Here is a 21,239-nt window from a genome sequence, read left to right as displayed (position 1 = left end):
CATTCTTACTCCAGCGTTTTGTAGAGTTAAGCAAAATCAGATCCCAGAGAGGTAGCTGCCAGCATTACTTCGTATAACATTACAATTTGTTACTATCGCATTCATTGCTTCGTCCTTGCGGCGAAACTGATTTTTGATGATACTGCTTATAAAGTGGCCTGGCACTTATTCTTACCCAGCGATTACCATAACTCGCCTTTAAAACGTGCGAGCAACACCTGGTCAAATATTTGAGTAATCTGTGTACTTGACCTACAAGTCTTCGCCCATCATAGCCGCTCTGGAAATAAAAACTACGCGTAACTTCAACCTTTCTTGCAAACGCTTTTTCTTGTCTAATGAATTGTAATCACCTTCCGTACGTAGATTGTACATCACTGAAACTTCCATATGTATAAAACCAATCATTTTTCATGACCAATCATGTGCGTTGCTAACTTTTATGTATTTTCTCTATTGGACCAGCTACTAGCCACGTAGGCTATTGGTCCAAATATTATGTACGCATTTTTGTATACATGTCTTAATAAACTCATTTTGATTTGATTTGATATGCAAACATGTTTTTTTTTTCAAGACGAAGGCTTTGTGCGGGCAACCAGCCTTCAGATTCTGCTCGGGAGGACCGCCAGAATTCTACTACAACGAAAGTGGTCAGGCTTGCGTGATGTCGTCGCCCCGCGGGACGGGCCTCTGCAACAGGGGTCGGAACCGCTTCACATCAATGCAGAGCTGCCGAACACAGTGCGTGGACAGAGAAACGCCAGCAGCGTTGTGCTACCGAAAAGCAGTTTTGGCAGAATGCCAGGCGTGAGTCGTTACGGCTATTTTCTGATTCAATGCGGTTTATTCAAAAGCGTAAAATGACAAGCTTGTATCGTTAATAAACTGAATATTCTTGAAAGCACATTTGTGTAAAAGAATAGCTTACTTTTTACCCATGTCTGTAACAGCGGAGCTTTTTAAAGTCGAGGTAAATCCCGTGATATGCTTTGTTGGCACTTTCTAGCCAAGCTAGGAGAGTGAAGCTTGATGAAAGAGAGAGCATGGGTAAAGCTGAGTGGGTGAGAGGGAAGCCTAGCGTATCGAATTGATACTGGTACAGAATGAGTAGAGGTATGTAGATGCTGAAGCTGGGTAGAGAGGAAGTGAGCCAAGGCGAAGAGATGGCGGCATCGGAGCAAGTAGTGTGGAGAGGAGGCGAGAGCAGGAGTGCGATTGGCTGTGCCGGCGAAAGGATCGACGAATGGTAGTGTGAGCACAGGTGTTGCTGGTGAGAAGGGAGGAAGGGCTACCGGAGAATTGGCGAAAGCGGATGAAAGGCTTTGTGACGTTAAAGGCTCAGCCTTCGGTACGTTAAAGCCGTTGAAGCTCAGCAAATTTATTTTTACATTAAAATACCGTAATGAATCCAACCGAAAAGATCTGGTCCTCAATAATAACGATGGTGCACTACACGTCATGCGAGTCCCATCCTTGGAATGGCTATCGCTAAGGCGTTCTCCTGATTTATGCCCTTCAGGATGCAAGCTGAAGGTTGAAGTAGGAGTGTAATTGCATTTGGCAGCTGCACTTGTCTTAAGTTCGTTAACGGCGCAATGACGCAGCCGAGACGTCCGCAAGACTTGGTGGTGGCACGTGGATGGCAAGGGATGCCGCCGCTGGCGCTTTCCCGAAGGTCACTGCCCGTCGCTGGAAGCAGATGTCTTCCGCACTGCTCAGGAGTGCGTCCGCAGATGCGTCGACAGTCGCGTGCCACCGTGCCGCGTGCCGAGCGCTGTTCCCTGCGAAGTCAAGCATCTGCACTACGGCTACATCGCTGTCGAAGCGACGCACGGTGAAAAAGCCAGGCGTTGTCGTGCGTTGCCGTCTGCCGGCGACGGAGGCACGCTGCAGCATTGCCTCGCCGGTGCCAACAGGTTTCCGACAATGGAGGCCTGTCGGAAGAACTGCATGCGCGGTCGTGTCTAACCCCGGCTGTTCCAAGGAAAAGTGTACGTTGGCGTACACATCGACAATACAAGGGTTTTCCGTTGCACCATGGCCTTCTCTGTTTATTACCATTGGTATTGAGTGCAGTCTTCCAACCCTTCGTGTATGAATAGATTACCGGAGCGGTGTATAGTCAAAGCAGACATGGTAGCGACATGGAAAGAAAAGGAAATTGGCAACCACCCGTTTGTAGCACGAAGCCAACTGGACCGCTCCAGCTTGCAGGATACCGCCGAACCGGTGTCAAATTGTTGCGACATATTCTGAATCTTCGTTAAGCTACGATGGACCTTAAAAATCTTGTCGGTTTGCGTGTTCTCGTGGAAGGATGATGGTTAAATTACAAACTCGGCGCGTATTACCTTGCCGAAAAGAATATACAGCTTTATTCGGAAGTGGCATTTGTAATTGTCGTAATACTTTTAAGCGGTTTCAGCGTGAATATCGTACGGTCGAAGTTGTCGCTCCTAGCGCTCTTGCATGTCGCACATTTCATTTGTAACGCGGTATCCTGTTGCGTACCCACGGTTAAGTCGGAGTTTTCTACAGCGATTAGTTTTTAAGAATACATGGGACTGAAAAGGATCTAGGAAGTGACACAACGAGAAACACGTGACAGTGCTAATGCTAGTGCCATATAAAATGCTATTTCGAACCAGTGCCTCAGTGTGAATTGACGAGAGGTGAGTGTACTTTATTATATATTATACATAATAAAGTACACTCATCTCTCGTCAGTTCGTGGATATATATATATATATATATATATATATATATATATATATATATATATATATATATATATATATAGAACAGAGAGCTAGCTCAGCCAATGCCACCTAGAAAAAAAATTCGGGCCTGCTCACTGCCGCCGTGACGTCATGCGTCTTGACCGAGCTAGCGAACGCGCGAGAGACAGTGAAGTCATTGCCACTATCGGCGAGTTTCACATGCGTACCAGCTTTATTTTGCCTTTTTCGTCAGGATTGGCGCTGGCTTAAGGAATGTGTTACGCTTTAGAGTTTTTGGTGATTGGTCTGTAATCGACTTATTATTCCACTTAAAAATAAGAAAAGATTGTGCGCTATCGAAAATGTGACCGATTTATAAATGCGAATGTTGATGGCCCCGAAAAGTGACGAAATAAATAAGGTAACTTTGATTCATACTTCATTCTTTATTTACACACACACGCACACACGTCACACTGTCCATAAGATGCGCAGAAACTGTTCCTATTCATTTGGTAAACTGAGAAAAATTGTCGGCACTGCGTCCAGAGGTCCACAGTCAGCCGAGTAGCCCCTATGGGAGCTACTTCTGTCCTGCCGGTTCTTGGATCGATGTACTTGGTAGTCGTCCTTAAGTTTTCTGGCTTGAAATCGAGCTCACACACCTGAAAACCATTTATGAAAGCGGTTTATCACAGGCTTTCCGCTCCACAATGCTCCTTCTTTGCTCAGTTACAAAACAACAAAACTATGAGGTGCCTACAGGCATCCCAATTAGGCTGACTTGCAGCAGTACACATTTCAAGGAAACAAATTAGGCAAGGTGCTGGCGAGACTGGCGCTAAATTATAATACCGCAAAAAGTGGTCGAAGCACCGGTAAGAAATGCTTTGTACAAAACAGATGCACGACGCCACGCACCGACATTCCTTAGCTTTTCTCAGTCAAAAGAACCCCGCGGTGCTTTGCACAAATAGCGAAATGTTTACCGACCCTGAAGGAAAAACACGCCTATTCTGAGAATATACTGCCACGCGCGTTCATTGCTCCATTTTTATGAGTTCTGGGTGCGTGCAGCGGAATGCAAAACGCATCTCTCGCACCGCTTGTGAAGTCGCTTGATTGGAGCATGGAGGTGCGTCTACTTCGTTTCGCCTTCGTTTTGCAGCCAAGCTCACCGCTTCTCGGCAAGACGCGCTCGTCAAAAACGGGAACTCTGTGCACTCTCTAGAGACGCTACATCATCGCGGGGGTGAGCGTCTGCCACGCTCAGCTAAATGTGCCTTATGTCAAGGCTTAACGCTAACAAGTCAGAAGTGCACACGACATTATTTTATCGAAATAACTGAGCGTCTTAGAGGTGGTGCCTTTAAAACATCTGAAAAGCAAGTAGCATAGACTACACATACCTTTGAATCACGGAGAGAATGCATATCGATGTCATCCCGATGAACCGCACGCTCTCATTTCTCTTTTTGGTCGCCTTGGGAGAATGAAACCACTGGAACCTTTGGTACATCGCCAATATCGGCTACACTTGGGCCCACAGCACTGCTCCATTGGAGGAGCTTGCAGGTGTACAACATTCCGTGAACAAAGCACATCAAATCACCACGCAGCACTTCACAAACGCAGACCACGGTCTTCAAGCACACCAAAATAAACACCAGTATAGGCACCGTACAGTCGAGTTTTCCAGTGCGACTGCAACGCCAGAACGCAAAACCTAGCGGACAAAAAACGCAATAATGAGACGGGGTTGCTCAAAATGGAACGCGATGTGCGCGTCTCCCTCTCTGAATGAGTGGGCGGACTGCGGCCGGGATACACGGGGGACGCGTTCGCGCGTCTGTTTTCTGCGTGCCCCTAACGGCCAATGCCAGCGAACTTGGGACGGGCCAGTGCGAGCAACGCAGCTCCCTCTGGTCAGTGTACGGTGCCTATACCACGGCAGGCTTCGTCAGGCTTAGCAATACTGCTCTCTAGAACGGCGTGAGCATGCATGCGCACGTCTACTCGGCAGGAGACAAGGGTAAAAAATGACTGACGTCAGAGTCCATGCCCGGAGTAGGTGAGCAGGCCTGAAAATATTCTAGAGGGCGCTGATATAGGCACTGGATGTTGACGTGCAGTGTAGTGTTACAGACAGCGAAGCTGATCGGTCTCATGCTTATTGCTGTATCTAGGTAGAACATTTGCTTGAACTTGAAATTGGCTGGAACGATGTTAAACTTTCGTTTGAACTTGGCTGTATTGGCGTTCTGTATTCGAGACCTTCGTGCCACCGCAGTTTCTTCCGTTCCGTTTCGTGGGCATGCTATTCCGGATCCAATCGACGCTGCTGTTACTGTGTTCACATAGCGGCAACAGACAATAAGGCCACGGAAAGCATAGCGTTCATTATTTGCTGTCTTTACCTGTAGTGCAGTAACAATGGCGTAAATTGAAATTGACTAAAGGGGACAAAAATCACCCTTTCCGTCAGTGGGATCTGAATCCACAACCTTCGAATCCATCAGCTGCGGCGCTTCTACGTAGGACAGACGGGCCGATGCATTAGCCAGAGATTGTTGGAACATAAGAGATCGCTAGCATGAGGCTCACCTTCTAATCTATCATTACATTGTCGAGATTGTAAGTTCACGCCAAAATTCGATGAATGCGCAGTGTTGTACCGGCATAGAAATGAAGAAACGCGCCTTATGGTTGAAGCATGGCGTATCGAGAATAGTGGTAGCGCATGCGTGAGCCAACCGTCGATTAACTTGCATAAAGATGAAATCAAATGCCTTAACAGTTATCTTCCATGTACACCCCAATGCGTGTCGGAATGATAGGTTGGCCTGTTGCATGGGCATGCGCAGATAAGCTTTCGTGCCTTCTTTCTTTTCCGCCGTTGTGCATCTCTTCAGTTAGTCGGCGTTTGTAGTGTCATGACTTCTTTCTTGGGTCCGTGTTTGTACGCCCATTTCTTTTAGAACAGAGAGCTAGCTCAGCTCTCTGTTATTCTATTCTTCAGGTTGTTTTCAGCTATAATCAACGCACACGGCATCTGCTCCGTAGAAGTGTATAACGAACAGCACAGAAAGCAGAGATACTAGCACAATGCATACTTTCGTATAAAACACTTCTTCTTGCACACCCACCTCTGCTGTGGCAGGTCTCAGCCAGGGAAATCTTACCTGCATAAAGTCGTCATGCACAGTCACGAGATTTCGCAGTGTTCTTGTACTGACCAAATTGTGGTATCCGCTGCGGCGACAGTCTCGTCGAAAGGCGCGCGCTTGTGATTGTTGAAAGCTTCGCTGCTTCGCGGCCATTGTAACTACGACAAAGCAAGGCCGCCAACAATTCCATGTCAAACAACGATCCGACTGTCCCAACACGTGATTTAAGTACGCGTCCATTTCACGACTTCCAGCGATGATAGCCGGAAGAAATATTAACGCAGTAAAGATACATGCGCGAAACAAATTATTGCGGCATTACACACACACTCCTCTCTGCGAGAGCTTTTTTTCAGCGAACCTGCAATGAACTGCAATCAACTGATTGGCTCTCGCTCGGCGGGCGATTTGAACTGGGCTGCGGCTGCGCCTTCTTCCGTCCGTTTGCCCATGGCCTCCGAGATTGCGCGCTGCCAGCGCGCAGTCTCAGAGGCCATGGTTTGCCGCACCAGTTTCTGCTTTTCTGCGCATCTTTTTCTCACGCGCGCCTCTACTGTGCAGTGTGTGATCGCGCGGCCGTGTTTGTACGAATGGGCTGGGAGGCCGTGATGCGTCGACAGCGTTTAATCGGTTCTTCAAACTATTTTCCACGCTTGCATGTGTACACGATTGGTGCGTTTTACTACTACTTGTAACAGCTGTGGTCCTTACGGCTGGTTAAATGTGTCCGTGCGGGCGCAAAACGGAAACACGTAGTAAACCTGCGCCTTTTCACAGCAAGTGTTAGCGGTACCAGTCAATATATCTCCGTATATGCGCAGCGAGCCAGTGTCCCCATGAACGCCTCACCGTGAAGGCGATCCAGCCGCAACTTCTTTCTTATTGGTGTTCCTTGTTCACTAAAATTGATATATTTTCAGCGGGACATGTAATTAAGTGCGTATATAAATTATCAATTTGAAATCGCCCACTGAAACAGGATTTCAAATTACATTGCTCGTCGTCGGTATAAAAACAGGAAAAAAATCACATTTGTTGGTACATCTTAACATATTACGTTTTCAAAAGGCCGTGAAAATGAACAAATATTAATGAGCGAGCGAAGGGCGACAGATAATTCACAAAATATAGTTTTAACAAAATTTGTTTATGGACAATTTGGTTCGTAATGGGAAAGGAATGGCGAAATTCATTATACTGAATACTAACAAAAATAGAAGCACTGCAACGGGCCCTGCTATTTATGTCTTCAAAAAGAGCTGTTGTCCTGTGTTCACTGTGTTACCATTGCAGCGCTTCAAAGCTGCGCTTCCCACTATTCCACGAAATACGTTCTTTGCACTGGCGCAACGAAGGCGGGAAAAATCAAGCAGTCCTTGCAGTAGTTCTTGTTTCCTTTATGAATTCTCCTTCCCTGCACTTTAATGATTAGAGAATGTGGCCGCTTCCCGTGCGCAGGCGTATGCCCACGCATATATATATATATACACACAAATCATGTTCTCGGAAGTTTCAATAAGAGTTATGTGCCACATAACGATGGGACAGAAGGACGCGCAGAGCATACAGACTTCTCGCGAAGTTTCAAATCGCACCTCCCCGCCCAACCTAAAGTATGGCGGTTAAGTCAAGCAAATTAGCCCCCTTATGTTGTTTGACATCTAGCGTACAGGGCCCGATGGGACCTTGAGTAAGGGGTGCTCAGTGCAAGTTAGCGAAAAGGTAGCAAAATTGTCTAAAATGCAGACATGTCTGGTAGAATGTAAATGAAAAACTCTATAAATACCAAGAAAATGAAATAAACCCCCCTTAACATCAGTCTTTTAAAGTCTATAGTTCGGGTATTAAAAACAAAACAAACAAGTAATCAGATATTATTTATAAGCAGCCTGGAATTAGACAAATGTAAGTAAAAGCCTATTGGCTTTTGATTATAGAAGAAGAAGAAGAATTTTATTCATTCAAAAAGATGTTACGTAGCAACATAATATACAGAAGGATGTCCCAAAGCTCTAGGCTGCAAGGGGCACCTCCTGTACTAATTTAAAGAAAAGAAAAAGTCAATTAACAGCACATTGCTAACAGGAAAAAATAAGTTTGAAAGAAGCAATAACAACACTTGATAGCAAATGAAATAAAACATGATGTCAAAATATATTGAATTACTTGTGAGAATTTGAATGAATGAGATAATCAAGGTAATACAAACGAAAATGCAACGAACAAGTCCAAGTACTAACATGTAACATGGAAAGATAGAACTCATAAATGGAGTACTGGTTACACTGTATCTGATATACCAATTAATAATAGTGAAACAGAAAAAAAGATCAAGTGTTGTGTCACAAAACGGCATAATTGCATAACCTTCAGACTTATGAAAACAAGGGAACTGTATTATGATAGAAGATTGAATAAACGTCAAAGACAGCAAAATAATATCAATAGACAGCCTAAATTACAAAAGAATTAGTTACAAGTAAGTACGAAAATTGCTTTTTAAAACTGCCAATACTACAAGACATCTTTACATCACTTGGAATACTGTTCCAGAAAGACATTGCCTAAATTTAGTCTATAGACTTTCTATAGACTAAGCAAGGCAAATAAAATTAGACATCTTATTGATTTTCGTTTATAGAAAATCTATGGTATGGAATAAACAAATATAATATGCCAAATTGTCTTTTGTCTATATATTGCGTATAGACTGAAAATAAAGAAAAACAAACACACTTTTTTGACTTTTGTTTCTACACTATCTGTAGACTAGAATTATACAAAAAATAACATACGCTTTTTTATTGTTCTTTGTAGACAATCTATAGAATACAAGTAAACAAAAAGGTAACATGGATATTTTCGACGTTTATCTATACATTGTCAATACAAGGTTTGGAAAAAAATAGTAAATGTAGACAAAGCAAAATCGTCTACAAAAAGTCAACAGGCACTCCATAGAATGTCTAAATCCATTTTTGTCTGAGCTAGCACTCTCCTACCGCTCTGAGTGTACATGTACTGTTGATTGTCTGAATAAACTGTATTGTTCAAAGTTAGCTGTGTGTGTTTTGTGTCTCTCACTTTATCCCGTCTTCGATGCGCTATACCTTTGGATGCACAGGTCCGCTTGCTTCAAAGCTTTGTCACTGCCCACAGTGCAAGAAACTGCTCCCTTACCTCCTGTACAATGATCGAAGTTGAATCAGTAAGCTAAACGTGGAAAAGTTGCTGATACTCTTACTAAAAACTCACTAGTTGTGGCTGGCTGAACACTGCTTCCCTACTGTTTGCGACCCCAGACCCGTCATAACAAAGAGCACGATATGGCTTTTTTACGAATAGCGCTGACGGAGCTTCCACTGTGGTACTTTTGGTAGGAAAAGAAGTTGGTAGTACTGCTCTTGCGCATGGGCATACATTATACCGCACGTTATCACATGACGCTGCGCGAAAGAAAACACGTCTTTTTCTCGCAGCTCCGTGTTTATTTTTGGTGGCAGCGCGTTCTGGGTCTGTAAACCAGCTCCCGCGTGTTCGCTCCCAACGTAATGCCCAAGAAATTATCGCTGAGTCGCGCAGCGCCGGCTGGAGCTTCGACGGTGAAGTGGTGCAGAATGTTTGCGAAGTAGATGAGCAGTACCATGGTGGCGACGGATTCTCCCGGGCACGAGCGTTTCCCTGCACCAAAATTGCAAGAGGTAGAGACATACTCCCATTAAATGTGTACAACCATGTCCTCTCCACCTTCCAGCTATTTAGACCGAGCAATATAGCGATCTTTGGGTACCTAACCGCGTGTAGCGTCACACGTGCGAATGCCCATGAGTGCCGTCATCGAAGTGTATATACAGCTAAACTCCGATATAAAAAAGGCGGTAAAATTGGCAACTTACGGCGTTATATGGTAACTTCGTTAAATGTAAATTCGGCCGCTTAAGCATAGTGTAGTTGCCATAGTCATGTTATTATTCCTTGCACGGGAAATACCTTATGTATGTTTGAATAACATGGCACAACAAAATGTAACTTCAATAAGTCGAAAAAAATAATACTTTTTAACCTGAAATCTAGCGGCCTTGGCTTGACGCTACGTCCACGACGTCTTCTTCACAGCGGCCAAACGCGACACCCTAATACGAAAGAAAGGCAGGTGCTATGCACTGTCGTAATGCGCGATAACCAAAGGTATCACGCCTGCTCTGCCGCCGCGACTTGTCATCACAACCTCGTGTGTGGTTCGGAATAGTTCACCATGTTCACCAAACCCAACCACCTGCTTTCCACTCGTTTCAGTTAATACGCAATGTCGAAAACAGTCACACGTTACAAAACCAACAGCGTGGCGGTCTAAAATCGCATAAAATCAAGGTGAAAGCCTGAGTTACGGCACCTCCGTTTATGGTGGCGACAAAATACCGTAAACTTGGGCTTGTTGATGTAGCATTTCACCCCACAGGCGCACAAACACGACGAGGACAAGAACGAAGGACACGCCACCGCGCTGAACTTACAACAATTTTATTAGAAGCACATAATTCTTACATATATAGCCAATCAACTACATCATTGCCAATATCACGAGATTTACGCTATTGCGTCAGCTTCTAAATCAATAGTAATAAACAGCGCGAGCGAAAAACTATAGACAAAAGGGAACAACAACTCGGGACGAGCGCTGACTGCCAACTGAAACATTTATTACGCATAACCATGCTTAAGTAACAGGGCTGCATATCACGTGCACCAGATGGTCCGGTTAGAAAAGCAAAATAAGACCAGTTAAAGAAAAGAAGAGCAAAACGATAAGTATCTTCGTACGTTCAGATAATCCAGCTCTTTGTCAAGTAAGGCAGTTGAGGCCTGAGCGACGCATGTATCTGACAGAGCACTGATGAGGGCAGCCTTCACAATTTCCCGCTGCGTCTGCCCCCCGTGACGGTACTAACGGGGACGTTTGCAAACAAAGGAACACATGCGCAATCACGACAGTGTAGCGACAAGTGCGAGCTGGCTTGGCCTTTGACAGAATTGTTGTGCTCACGCAGGCGCACATTAACGCAGCGCCTCGTCTTCCCAACATACACACGGTCACATGAAAGTGGCATCGAGTACACCACAGACGTACAGCAAGGGATGTAATTATTGGCGTGTCGGATTTGACAGGCGCGGTCTTGCGTTGGCGACCTGCTCACGATACTGCGGTCTACCTTCGCACAAAACTTACCCAGCTTATTAGGGGCAGACATTAAAACTTGAACATTGTATCCAGAGGTGACCTTCTTATTGCAGCGGGTCATGCCATGCATGTAGGAGAGGACAGCCATGCTATCTGAGCGTACGAAGGTAGTTATCGTCTTGCTGTTTTTTTAACTGGTTTTATCTTGTTTTGCTAACCGGACCCTCTGGGGCACGTGTTATGCAGTTACGTTACTAAAGCATGGTTATGCGTAATAAATGTTTCAGTTGGCAGTCAGCGCTAGTCCCGTGTTGTTCTTCACTTTTGTCTGTAGTTTTTTGCGCTGTTTATTACTAAAAATACATACAAACTAACCCAGCTTACCACTCTCTTGTAAATCCTACTCGCAGAAATTGCAATTCTTTAGCAGATAAAAATTCCGAAGCCGAGCTAACTGCAAACGCACACTAGCCTAATTGGGCGCTTCAAGGACTGCAATCATCCTTAATAGTACCTGCACCCGGACAGTACTCCCTTAGGTTGTAATGAGGTGGGTGTAATAAGGTTCTGCGTCCTCAATTTTCGTTACAAAATTATGTGGAAGAAAGGAGGTAAACTCACTTTCTGAAGCCATTCCTCAAATTGAGTTTAACAACAAAAAACTCCCATCCCACTTCCTGTGTCATGTTTTCTCTATTTTTTTCCGATGCTTTCTATAATGCCTGCAGTGCTTGAGGGCATGTATGCAGCTGTGCGGGTTGGAAAAGTAAAAGAAAGAAAGATATAAGAATGTATATAAGAGGAAAAGCGCGCGACCCTTGATGTGACTTATCGGCACCGCACGCACACTCAGTTTACGCTTGTGTATAACGAATTGGCTAGAGGCGGCACACTTAAACGCGCTGAATAAAATCCCGTGCACAAATAGCCCAAAGAACAGGATATACGCGACTCTCTTCGAGCGGCCCCACTGAACGGTTTCTGTATGCGTTTGAGAGAAAGCGAGAAAGCATATTAAGGTACCTAAGCACTGTACCTTGATACGTATGCATGAAGGAACAGTGAAATAGCATATTATTGTACATTAACGCGATTATCTTGGATTCATTTAGCTAGAAAGAATACATTATGTTAAAGCTATATAATGACGACCATATCATGTGGCAGACATCTGCTAAGTGACAGTGAGTATTGTGAAGCACATGCATTTTATGGTATTGAATGAATGAATAAATGTTCATTACAGCAAAATACAAGAAATGGGCCTCGCGCGAAAAGCTACAATGGTAGCTTGAGAAGTACACAAGGCCAAGTAGAGTAAAAAATACAGAGCAGCATAAACGTGTGCACATTCAAAGGCAAAACACATACACATAAAAAAAAAGAAAAGACAAAGCAGGAGAAACGTGCACATTCAAAGGCCAAACACATACGCGAACTGCAAAGTGATAAAATCAAAAAGGGTGAAAATTCGCGCTAGTAAAAAACTCAGTTTCACCGCAAGGGCGAAGCAAAGAATGCGATAGCAACAAATTGTAGTGTTACACGAAGTGAGGATGGCAGCTAACTGTTTTGTATTCGATCTCGCGTAACATCAAAACGATGGTGTAAGAGAATACAGGGAAAGATGCTCTCCAGGGACAGATGCTCTACGTATAGCAACTTCGCGTTGAGAGCGCAGCACGTAGAAGGCTATACGAGCCGCCCGCTGTGATGGTTCTCGAGATAGCGCGCGGGACAACGATAGCGACCGCGCCCTTACATACAAAGTTCAAAGTTGCTCCTCGCGCGACCCCTCCCCCCCCCCCCTCCGAGCGAATGCACCCTCCGAGCGACGGAAGGTGCATGCGTCTTTTTATGCTCGTTAAAGACGGGCGGGTCGTTTCCTCTCTGCTTCGACGGCAGGCCTCCCGAGCGGGGTGATGTTATCGCATGCACTCTCTGGGCGACGGAAATTGGCCGGCTCGTGTGATCTCTGCTTCAGCCGCGTTCGTCGCCCCCACTCACGCGCTTTTACCCGCGGTAGAACATACGATGCGCGGGGGAATCTTATCAATTCGGACTTCATACGGGAGGGACATGACGGCGATGGCGACAGCGACGGCAAAACCCGTCGAGACTGTCCATATAATTGCTATCGCAATAAAACAATGAAAGTCAGAAGACAGTGAAAACAAAAAAGAATGAACGGCCGTTCAACGGCCTGGACAGAATGCAACTACATTGGTCACAAAAGAGCAGTGGAACTTGCGATGGTTCCATGTACATATTCTTAGCCATTAGGAGATCTGCAAGGCTAATTTAATTGCATGGATATGTCAGTTGAGTCTGTCAAACCACATTGTTGAATCACCTTGTGTGTTTCCTCTTGTTAGTTTGCTGTTTCGCATTATGTTACCAAAGTTTTTAAGGTCAATACATAGTATCATGACTGTTGAGACAATTTGACAAGGTGAAAGTGCTGCTATTGTGCCCAGGCCTTAGTTTCTCCTCATTAGCACTGCGCTGTTTATTTTTGCCATGGTTCAACACCAAGTGGCCCAATCTTCACTCCTAAACAGAGTAGCTGCGGTTGATGAAAACCTTACTAACATTTAGAACCCTTTAAAAATGAAATATATTGATAAATGTACTTAAAGGCCAAGCTACCCGGATAAATATACTTGAACAAAAACTACCCGGATAATGGTAAACATGACAATAGTACACTTCTGGTGGTGTTTCGCATTTTTTACCTCCGTGTAGTTCTCGTCCTGTGCACAGTAAGTGAAAAGCTCACAAGGAAATAATTAGCAGCATCTCACTTTTGCATTTATTTCGTGTTTTGACAAAACGTATGCAATAAGGATAGTCAAGTGCGAGTCTTTGCTAAGACAATCATTTTTATGAATACGCTAAACTTAATGAACTTGTTTTTTTGCGTATATTTCAGGAATACACTTGTGGCAAAGCAGCAAGAGTTGCTTCCTAGCGGTTTGTGTTCAAGACTGTAATGGGGGCATAAGTGTCGGTAGGATTTTTTCTGGGGGTGCAAGGCGGTGTAAAGTAGCGGCCGGGTGAGCGGGAGAGCATTGGTGTAACTTGGGTGGGGTCAAGTGCTGGTGTGTCGTGAGGGGGGCTGGTGCCCTCTTTGCAACCCCCTGCCGACACTCATGATTGTAGGAACACTCTGATGTGCTTCACTGTACACTATGTTGAACAACTCGTACATCTTACATTTGGGCCAACACTGGTATTGATGCAGATTGTTATGCACAATGCTGCGTGCAAACTTTCAGATATTGTGTGCGATTGAAAATTTCGCATTGTTTAAAAAGACGCTGAGTAGAGGCAGTGTTATTCAGCAAACTTAAGTCCTAACAGGGACAGGTGGGCGAGTTGGTGTATATTCATAGTTACAGAGGGTGCAAAAAAATGACAACACAGAGGAATGAAGAGGACAGGATGACGCGCTACTAGTAACTGAAATTTGATCGAAACCACAGAGACATATAGGCGCACTATATGAGAAAATTACAAGACTAAACAATCACACATCCACAGAGGAATAAAGGGGACAGAGAGGGCAATGCGCTACCAGAAGCCGAAGTTTCATCGAGACCAAAGATATAAACACACAGTATGGAAAACTTACAAGAATAAAAAATAATGCATCCACAGAAAGACGACGAAGATGAATAAAAAATGCAAACACATGTTCAACTTCAGTTGTTAGTAGTGCGTCGTCCTGTCCCCTTCGTTGCTATGTGTTTTGCTTTTGTTTTTGCGTTTTCCTTACCAATTAACATAACTCCTGACTGTTTTACAGCCTCTATACATGTGTGGTCAATTTTTATTGAACCTGATGGCTTATCAAATCCTAGGATCGAATGTGCAAGGCGGCCAGTCACTATTCATAGGAAATTTTTGATTCAGTGCATGTGAGTGCCTAAGTCTAAATTGACTTTGCAGCCATGGTACTAGGATTATCTTCAATGGGGTAATTATGCATAAGCCATAAAGAGATGAATTAAAGATGAAAAACGTTTGAGTTGCAGATGTCACTAGCTCGCATAAAAACATTGAAACATAGCTGTACTAATTATGCATGATAGAAATATTTGTACATTGCAGTCATGTGATAATGCCAACACGTTCCCAAGCACACTTCCAGAAATTTACGATGGCTCTCAGATATCTGCGAGTATTTACAGGAATATATGAAGTCAACCTTGTCATTTTTTGGGCATTGCTGAATGCTTTTATGCATCTTGGTAAGTGGGCCTACCGTCAACATCATAGGTGTAGTTTGGACGTTTCTGCAGGAAATCGAATGACCCAATCATGTGTTACATGTTTTGATGCCATATGGCAAACTAACGCAACAAAAAAAAACGTACAACCTGCCTTTCTTCACGGTTGCATATTTCTCAAAAATGATGCTAGCCTTTTGTACCAATTTATTTGTCTACATGTGTAGGCTGACACCAAGTTTCTCGGGTATCCCTTTTCTTTGAATTGTACTTACATACTGGCACGGTGAAGTGCACATATCAATGTGCATTATGATTAGATTTTACGCCCTACTTTAGTGTTGCTTGCTGCAGTTAATTATGTAGAGTGCTCAGGTTCTACTCCATTTGTTGTTCCATGCGTTCAGTATTGGGAGTAGGTTGTGTGCGTCCCGATGGAAATGCAGTAAAGCCTCGGTGATACGAATCTCGCGGGGCCACCAAAATAATTCGTATCATCCGAAATTCGTATCACTAGAAAATATGAAAATTAGCATGCGACAAAAGAAAGCTGTCGTACATTTTCATTTATCATTTTACAGGGTTGCTGCAAAGTCACGAACAGCTCTGAATGATTGCCAGTGAAGTTCACATAAAAAACAGCGCTAAAAAACGGCGGACAAGAAGGACACAGACGGCGGCGCTGACTTACAACAAGATTTATTTGCTAGCACCGCGCAATATATACTTGTGCAGTATCTGACAAATATAGGAAGAACAATAAAAAGATAAAAACAGTGAAAACCTATGGAACATAATCATCGTGATAGCACGCTATGAACCTCAGGTGTGTAAGCGTCCTGAAGAAAATCAATTTCTTTTTGTGATAAGGCAATCGAAGGCCTGCTGACACACGCATCGCCCAGCCTAGCCGTTTCCGCAGCCTCGAGAATTTCGCGTATCATCTATTCCCGGTGACACTTGACCACTGCACAATGCTGGAAGTCGGGAGAACAGCCGCAGTCTCGGCGATGAATGCCGAGGTGCCCCGAAACCGTTGAGGAGACAATGTGAGCGTGCTCTTTCAGCCGCTCATTTAAACACCGGCCTGTCTGGCCGATGTACCTTTTGCCACAGGACAAGGATAGAGAATATACCACCCCTTCAATGAAGGAACGAACTTGTTCCGATGCCTGGTCTCGCATGCTCGCTCTCCCCTGGAACCAGGATTCATGGCCTTGCACAACCTAGCCAGCCTTTCTGGGGCCGAAAAAACAAAGTCAACTTCACATTTGCTGGCCATGTTTTTGAGGTTGTGAGTGACGCCGTGGATATAGGGAATAACGACAAAGTTTCGTTTGTCACGTCCCTTTTTCTTTGCACGGGTGCAAGCATTAGTCTCAGTGCTCATTCTGATTTCCCTGAGCAGACGCTCATCAACGGCGGTCAAGACATATATCGGGAAACCAGCCTCAGTGAGGCGTTCAGTTTGCTGACTAAAGCTGCACAGAATCATGTGATGGCAAGACCTTCGCAATGCGCGTGTGTAGCAAGTCTTCGCAATAGCGCGCTTCACCACTTTTGAGTGTGCCGATCCAAAAGGAAGGATTGGCTTGTTTGCGCGCGGTTCATATGCCCAACCGAAGAGCAGCAGGATGTCGGGGGGAAGTTGTTTGTACCGGACACGAAAGGAGAACCTTCGTGCATCTCGAACCTTCGAACCTTCGTGCACCTAGGCCTTCATTGCCGAGACTGCGGCTGTGCCCCCGACTTCCAGCATTGTGCAGTGGTCAAGCGTCACCGGGAACAGATGATACACGAAATTCACGAGGCTGCGGAAATGGCTAGGCTGGGCGATGCGTGAGTCAACAGGCCTTCAATTGCCTTATCACAAAAAGAAATTGATTTTCTTCAGAATGCTTGCACACGTGAGGCTCATAGCGTGCTATCACGATGATTATGTTCCATAGGTTTTCACTGTTTTGATCTTTTTATTGTTCTTCCTATATTTGTCAGATACTGCACAAGCACATATATTGCGCGGTGCTAGCAAATAAATCTTGTTGTAAGTCAGCGCCGCCGTCTGTGTCCTTCTTTCTCTTGTCCGCCGTTTTTAGCGCAGTTTTTTATGTGAAGTATGTCGTACCAACTCGCCCAAGCAACCACTTTAGCTGCCAGTGAAGGTTTTAGACGTCAACAATCATACCTGCACTCGTAAATATACGGCCCGTGCGCGCGTGTGTAATAATTGAACCAGGTGTGTTGTGACCCGCGACAGCTAGTGGCCCCTTCCAAATCCAAATATGCTTTTTTGCAAAACAACGGACTACTGCAGTGAAAGTGACTTAAGGAGCGCTTTGACGCGATAGACGAAGGCGAGAAAATTTCGCAACCGCGGTGCTACGTTGTTATTTTATTATCGCGGTGGTGTTGAGGATGTTTTTCGAGAGATTTACGGCCGTGCCCGCACAAGTGCGTCCTCAACAGTCGTCCAAGTTGGCGTTGTGAGGCCTAGGTCCTACACTCGTCCGTGTCTTATTTCGGTCCTCGTCCACTTTTCATAGGATGTCCGATGCACGAGGACATCGCTTGTATGAAGGACATGGCTTGTAATCTAAATGCGAAGGCACACGGAGGCGCATTAGGGCCTGAAAGATTCGCGCACATAATATCGGAGGCTACGACGCGTCGCTAAAGGTTTATTCTGATGACTGTGTAAGAAAAGTATTGATCTTACACCGTGATTCTGACGAGTTTCTGAAGAGGGGCGCAAAGGCAGCCGCATACATTGACATAATAGGGAGGGGGGCGCTGCGACGAACCTTCGCCCCCCCTGAAGGGGAACCCTGCGCACGCTTATGCATACACTAACGGAGAGCAGTGGGAGACCGCAATGCTAAGCCCAGACCCAGAAGTGCAACTCCAAGTCCTTCGGCAAGCCGAGGGTGCCGCCAGAGCTCAAGGACTCATGGCTGCCACCTAGGGAAGGGAGCCATTCCCTCAAATCTTGCCGTCTTAAATAAAAGTTATTTCCTCCTTGTGTTTTCTTATCAAACAAGTTGAACAGATGATTCACGCATCATGACACATTGTAGAGGAGAGACAGGCAGTGGAAAGTTAGGCACAAATCACAGTGTTCTAACGTAGAATGGGTGATCTTTCGTCAATAGTGGCATAATTGGAGGTGTCTGTTGTATAAGTAAAGTTTAACATAATGAGCAGGTGAACGAAGGAGTGCACATATGACAGAGTTTTTCCAGTTTTTTTGCATATTTGCTACAGCCCTCATGGTTCTGTGTTATGAATGTGAACTTCATAACTGCGAACAAGCTAACCTGTCTGCCGCTGTGAAAATACTATACTAGTAATTCAAAAGAGCCATTATTTTCTGGATAACCGCTGTTTCATTGAGGAAGACGGTAATGCCTACTTCTTAGTTTGCACGGCATCATGTGTGCAAGAGGAGGGCCAAGTACACATCGGCGTTCACAAGAAAGAAGTGCAAGCACATTAAATTATTGATTTTGCAGGCGGCCTGTCACTGGTAAACTTGGGGAGGTTGAGCTTGACCTTGGAGCACGCGTTAGGGATTCGCTTTAACGCGGTGGCGTGATGCTTAACAAAAAATGTCATAGTTTCGCCGCAAGGGCGAAGCAATGAATGCGATAGCAAGAAAAGCGGCCCGTGATGGACGCGCTGCAACTACCGCGCGTCCATCACTGCCGGGCAGCTAGTACCGCGCGAGCCGACAGCGCAAGGGCAAGGTTCTCCCTGCGCAAATATTAGAAGCGATCGAGCTGGCCGACGCCTCGAAATGCGCTCGTTGCGCTCCTAGCGCCATCTCGCTGGCAATGAAGAAACGCTTATAAGCGCCTGCCGTCTCTGAGTACTGCGGTAAAGGGTGTGTATATAACGCTCGCCGTTAGCTGCGTGAAGGATCTGCGTTCTGTGGCATAGTGGTTAGAGCCTCACGCTGCGGATCGGAAGGTCGCTGGTTCGATTCCGCGCCTCGGAAGCTTTTTTCGGAATTATTTTTATGCGGGACTTTTATATGCATATACATACATATACGCAGCATGATGGCGGCGACGGCGACGGCAAGAACCAGCCGAGACTGTCCATATAATTGCTACCGCAATAAAAAGGTTAATGAGTGAGATAGTATGTAGTCTTCGAGTATGAAAGCAACTAAATACTGAATATGAGTTATAGAGAACCACTGCATGCCGCACTAGAGCGTACATTGCGAATAAGCGCTAATTGCGGAAACAGATCATCGTTCAGCTGCTGAGAGTGCGCTGGTGCCCCTGCGTGCGGCTCGCGACAGTACGCGCGCATTAAATGCACTTAACGTAGGCGCATTACAATGTCCGTGTAAGTCAGGCATCTGGGTGTGTGACTTACATATGAGAACACAGGCGGTCTTCAAACCGCTCAGAACACGCTGCCGCCTCTGGACGCGTGCAATTCGCGGCTCCAAAAATAACGAAAATTGCTCACAGCATACGCTCATGAAATGCACATACGTTCGGTCATCTGAAGGTACCTTTGTCACGCTGGCATTCACGAACTTAGGGCGAGCGAAGCATTGTCGATATACGGAGAAACACTCAAGAGGGCACATGTTTATAATTTTTCTAGCGGCACGACACGATGAACCGAAGGATTCGGAGCCGAAAGTGTCTACCTTGACCTGCATGACGTCCCGGAAATTATGAACTGACCTTACGCAAGCGCAAACACACGCCAATGGTACAAGAACAGAAGTTCGGAGATCCGCCGAGGGGTTACCAGCCGCTCTGTACATGCATTGGAACATATATAGGCCCACAAAAAAGTACGCAAGAAATTGGTGGCACTGTGGTGTAATGGTTGTAGTGTTTGCTTTTGTTGCGTGTGGTCGCGAGTTCGATTGCTGTGTCATGCGTACTTGTATGCAAATGTCAAGTTTGTGCATGAATACTTTGAGGTCTATTTTTTATTATGTCATGGTGAGGAACAGTAGCGGGAATTGTTCGTGGAACGCTAATATACTGCCTGAAATATACATTTATTTTCATGTCGCAACCGCAAAAAAAAGCACTCAAAAGAAGCAGAAAAACTCCCAATGCGCTCCGTTCAAACCCCAAAATTAGTGAAATAAAAACACAAAATTTACCTCCTAAAGACTGTCAGTTCGCTGTAATCACTCTCTTAACAAAGGGTGTAAATAAAGCCTCATTTAGAAGGGGGTTTTGCGCAGTACTTTTAGGATGCACGTTATGCGTGGAGCCCCAAACTCCCTAAAAGACTCAAACCCGTTCACAGTGATAGCGCGTTGCTCGGCCGGCACGCGCCCTCTTCGTCCTCTTACTAATCGCCTGCTCGCTCCTCGATCACGTGCGCCCGGCTGATTAGCTCATTGGCTGTGTGGTACACCTAGCTAATTCAGCCAGGACATGCCATCTTTTCCGTGGTCTACCCATGGCAGTCTTAGAATGAACTGAATGAGTTGCTAGACATGTCTCCCTTTTATATATGAAAGCGGAAAACACACGCGGGGAAAAGGAAGGGCCGTTTGACCTCATTCGAAGCCCTCGTGTGAAGTGTTAAGCAGCTGCAACCTTATCATTACCGGGAAAGTGTGGGAGGGTGTTCCCATTGTTCACAGGTGCTTTATCATCCAGCATGCTGTTTCGATGCTTGTTTTGTGGTTTTCTTTGTTGAAACGTATTGCAAAGATACACCTTTTGCTCTTAATTGTTAAAGGGCCCTCAAACCACCCAGAGGTTGAAATTTAGTTCTGGCGTTGCAGTTCTGCACGAGCCTACAACGAATGCGTTCGTCGGCTCGTCTGTCCACCTCTAATTGAATGCCCTTCCTCAGCGTCCGAGGTGAAAATGCAACGACCGCTCGTATCTGCTTGCATAGGTACACGCGAGCGCGAGCGTCTGTTGGTGGTTGAGGGGCTTGGTGTTTT

At 45.3% G+C, this 21,239-nt stretch overlaps 1 protein-coding gene across 1 annotated transcript; it reads left to right on the top strand.

The window, feature by feature from the left end:
• The first annotated feature begins 604 nt into the window (after positions 1–604).
• LOC119371856 (uncharacterized) lies at positions 605–2,026 on the top strand. The gene is made up of 2 exons (XM_037642321.2): positions 605–810; positions 1,608–2,026. Exons 1-2 carry the CDS (start codon positions 668–670, stop codon positions 1,969–1,971), a joined length of 507 nt encoding a protein of 168 aa, XP_037498249.1. The 5' UTR covers positions 605–667; the 3' UTR covers positions 1,972–2,026.
• The last annotated feature ends 19,213 nt before the right edge of the window (positions 2,027–21,239 follow it).

This window comes from Rhipicephalus sanguineus, chromosome 10 (genome assembly GCF_013339695.2).
Source record: "Rhipicephalus sanguineus isolate Rsan-2018 chromosome 10, BIME_Rsan_1.4, whole genome shotgun sequence".
Classification (NCBI taxonomy): Eukaryota; Metazoa; Arthropoda; class Arachnida; order Ixodida; family Ixodidae; genus Rhipicephalus; species Rhipicephalus sanguineus.
The sequence above is the reverse complement of the archived record's forward strand: the minus strand, read 5'-3'. Positions and strand labels throughout refer to the sequence as shown.